The sequence below is a fragment of the Anarrhichthys ocellatus genome, unplaced genomic scaffold (assembly GCF_004355925.1).
Source record: "Anarrhichthys ocellatus isolate YVR2014 unplaced genomic scaffold, GSC_Weel_1.0 scaffold2632, whole genome shotgun sequence".
Taxonomy (NCBI): domain Eukaryota; kingdom Metazoa; phylum Chordata; class Actinopteri; order Perciformes; family Anarhichadidae; genus Anarrhichthys; species Anarrhichthys ocellatus.
The window spans coordinates 4705-7123 of NW_022282606.1; the positions used below are offsets into that span (position 1 = coordinate 4705).

General features: G+C 45.5%; 1 protein-coding gene across 1 annotated transcript; it reads right to left on the reverse strand.

Moving 5' to 3' along the window:
- Positions 1-224: 224 nt before the first annotated feature.
- On the reverse strand, positions 225-2413 carry LOC116378455 (activin receptor type-2A-like). Its single transcript, XM_031840332.1, has 2 exons — positions 1560-2413; positions 225-661 (listed from the first exon to the last, which is right to left on the reverse strand). Exons 1-2 carry the CDS (start codon positions 1716-1718, stop codon positions 467-469), a joined length of 354 nt encoding a protein of 117 aa, XP_031696192.1. The 5' UTR covers positions 1719-2413; the 3' UTR covers positions 225-466.
- Between the last annotated feature and the right edge of the window lie 6 nt (positions 2414-2419).

Genomic DNA, 2419 nt, shown 5'->3' on the forward strand with positions numbered 1-2419 from the left:
CCTGGCTACGCCATTGGTCGACACAGGAAATACCGTTTAACTCGTGCATGCAGTGTATGATGGTCACAGAAATGCATGGCCACGTCACCCAGAGTCCTGCCAGTACCCTCGACGTGCGTCAATATGCGAGGGCCCGATCAATGCTGCTTGCAGCTTTAATTTTCACTAATACTCAAAGCGCCACCTGCTGGCGAAAAGGAAATCTGCATTTTGTGACGAACAGCATCCGATTTACATGAATTTTACACAATGTGGTTTACACTTATAGAGCAACATAACACGTGTTCTGTAGCGCCACACAGCGGATGAAGGAAGCGGTGGACTATTTGCAAAGTGTAATTTCCAGCGTCAGGCGGTCCACGCAGGAAAAAAAACATCAGACGTTCTCGGACGCGCGAGCCGGAGTCTCACCGGCACCCCCGACATGCGTGAGGATGTGAGGGCCTGTTCATCGCTGCTCGCAGCTTTAATTATTATTATTATCATTTTTATTGTGTCCATCAGGAGGCGGACCTACCTTCTCATGATAGGCTGTAATGAGCCACAGCTCCAGGTCCATGTGACTTCCTCTCTTCTCTCCTCCGATGAACTCCAGCAGGTTCTCATGTCTCATCCCGTCCAGACTGAAGATCTCAAACTCGTTCTGCCATGACTGTTTCTCCTGCAGGTCATAAAGAGACAGAGCTGACCCACCACACAGTCTCTGTGATCAACAATAACAGAGGAGATAATAAATAGAATAATATGCGAAGCATAAGTTCAGTCGTTGTGTATATTAGTATAGTACTATAATAATATAGTACACTAGAGCAACCAACCTTTTTTGCACCTCGGAACGGTTTCATGTAAGACAATATTTTCACGGACCGGCATTCAAGGTGTGGCGGAAAAACAGGATAAAATAAAATGATACGATCGGCATGAAAACAAATATAAAATGCATAAATAATACAACTCACAATAACACTGAATCAGTGGGAGCCCTAAGCTTGTTTCTCTGCAACGAGACGGTCCATCTGGGGAAACGGGAGACAAAGACACCCGCAGTGTGTTCCTGATGTCCAGTCTACTCCGTTTAGTTTTGATTGCCGTCACTGCAGAACATCCCGGTTCACAGAGAGGATGTGTGAAATGGAAGCAGGGTTTTCAGTGCTTTAGTGGAGATCTCAGGATATTCAGCCTTGATGTTAATCCAACTCCAGCAGAGTTGTTGTCTCAAACATACTTTTAAGGCCACCGTCATTTACAATCTCCAGCAGCTGATCTTCCTCTGTCGCCACGTATTCTGCAGAGCGGGCTTAGCGCCTCAGAATTACTCCTGATGTTTAATCAGACTCCTGATATTGTCTGTTAAATGAAGCTTTCTTTCAGTTGTGGCTCTTCTTCTGTCTCCTTAGTGGACCTTTCCTCTTTGCAAAGAATCTCTCCAAAGGTTTTTTACTAATTTTCGCTAGTTTCGCTGAATGTTTGAGGTAACCGGTCCGCGGCCTGGTGGTTGGGACCGCTGCACTAGAGGACGTGTGATGGATGACGGTGCGTTCATGGCCGCAGGGACAAACCTGGATGGAGAAGATCTTGACAGCGACGTGTTCACTGAGGAGCTGAGCTTTCCACACGCAGCCGAAGCGCCCTCTAGCTTTCACCTCCAGTAACTGCAGTGGCTTCTGACCCAGGATGGGGGAGGGGGGGAGAGGGCCGGGGTCCTGAGACAAAAACATGGAGAAAATACATGAGTCTGATCCAGTTGATCCAGGACATGTTCACATCTGATTGTGTGATTTAATGTGTCCACTGAGCACTAAGGGTTCAAACGTCACTTTCTAACATCATGTTTGATTTTTGTTCTGTTGACATGTGACTAGACTCTTTAGTTTCAGAATAGAATAACTGTCAGTGATTCCATGACAACATGAACCAGGGAGCAGGTGATGGGGAGTGTGCAGTCTGAACTGGTTCTGTGTGGACCAGCACACCTGTAGTCCTGGATCCATAGTTTACCCTCCACATGTGTTGTAGAATATGATCAGTCTGCTACTTTATATTCACACTAACTGTGTAAATACAGAGTGAAGCTGAGCTACAGAAAGATTCATAGAACTGAAGTTACATCTGAATATAACTCAGTTACTGTGTAACGTTCATTCATTCATTCATTCAGAGGCTTTACAAGGTGACCAAGAGGTGAATCTTCTAAGGGATTCAAACATGTAACCTACGATGTACCCTCAGAGACAAACATGTTACCTACGATATAACCTCAGAGACAAACATGTAACCTACGATGTACCCTCAGAGACAAACATGTCACCTACGATGTACCCTCAGAGACAAACATGTCACCTACGATGTAACCTCAGAGACAAACATGTCATCTACGATGTAACCTCAGAGACAAACATGTAACCTACGATGTAACCTC

Excerpts from the sequence above, each read along its gene's own strand:
- LOC116378455 (XM_031840332.1), bottom strand. The coding sequence starts at position 1,718 with ATGTTTTTGTCTCAGGACCCCGGCCCTCTCCCCCCCTCCCCCATCCTG. Across the intron at positions 662-1,559 it reads TCAAGATCTTCTCCATCCAG|GAGAAACAGTCATGGCAGAA; the intron begins GTTTGTCCCTGC and ends TATGACCTGCAG.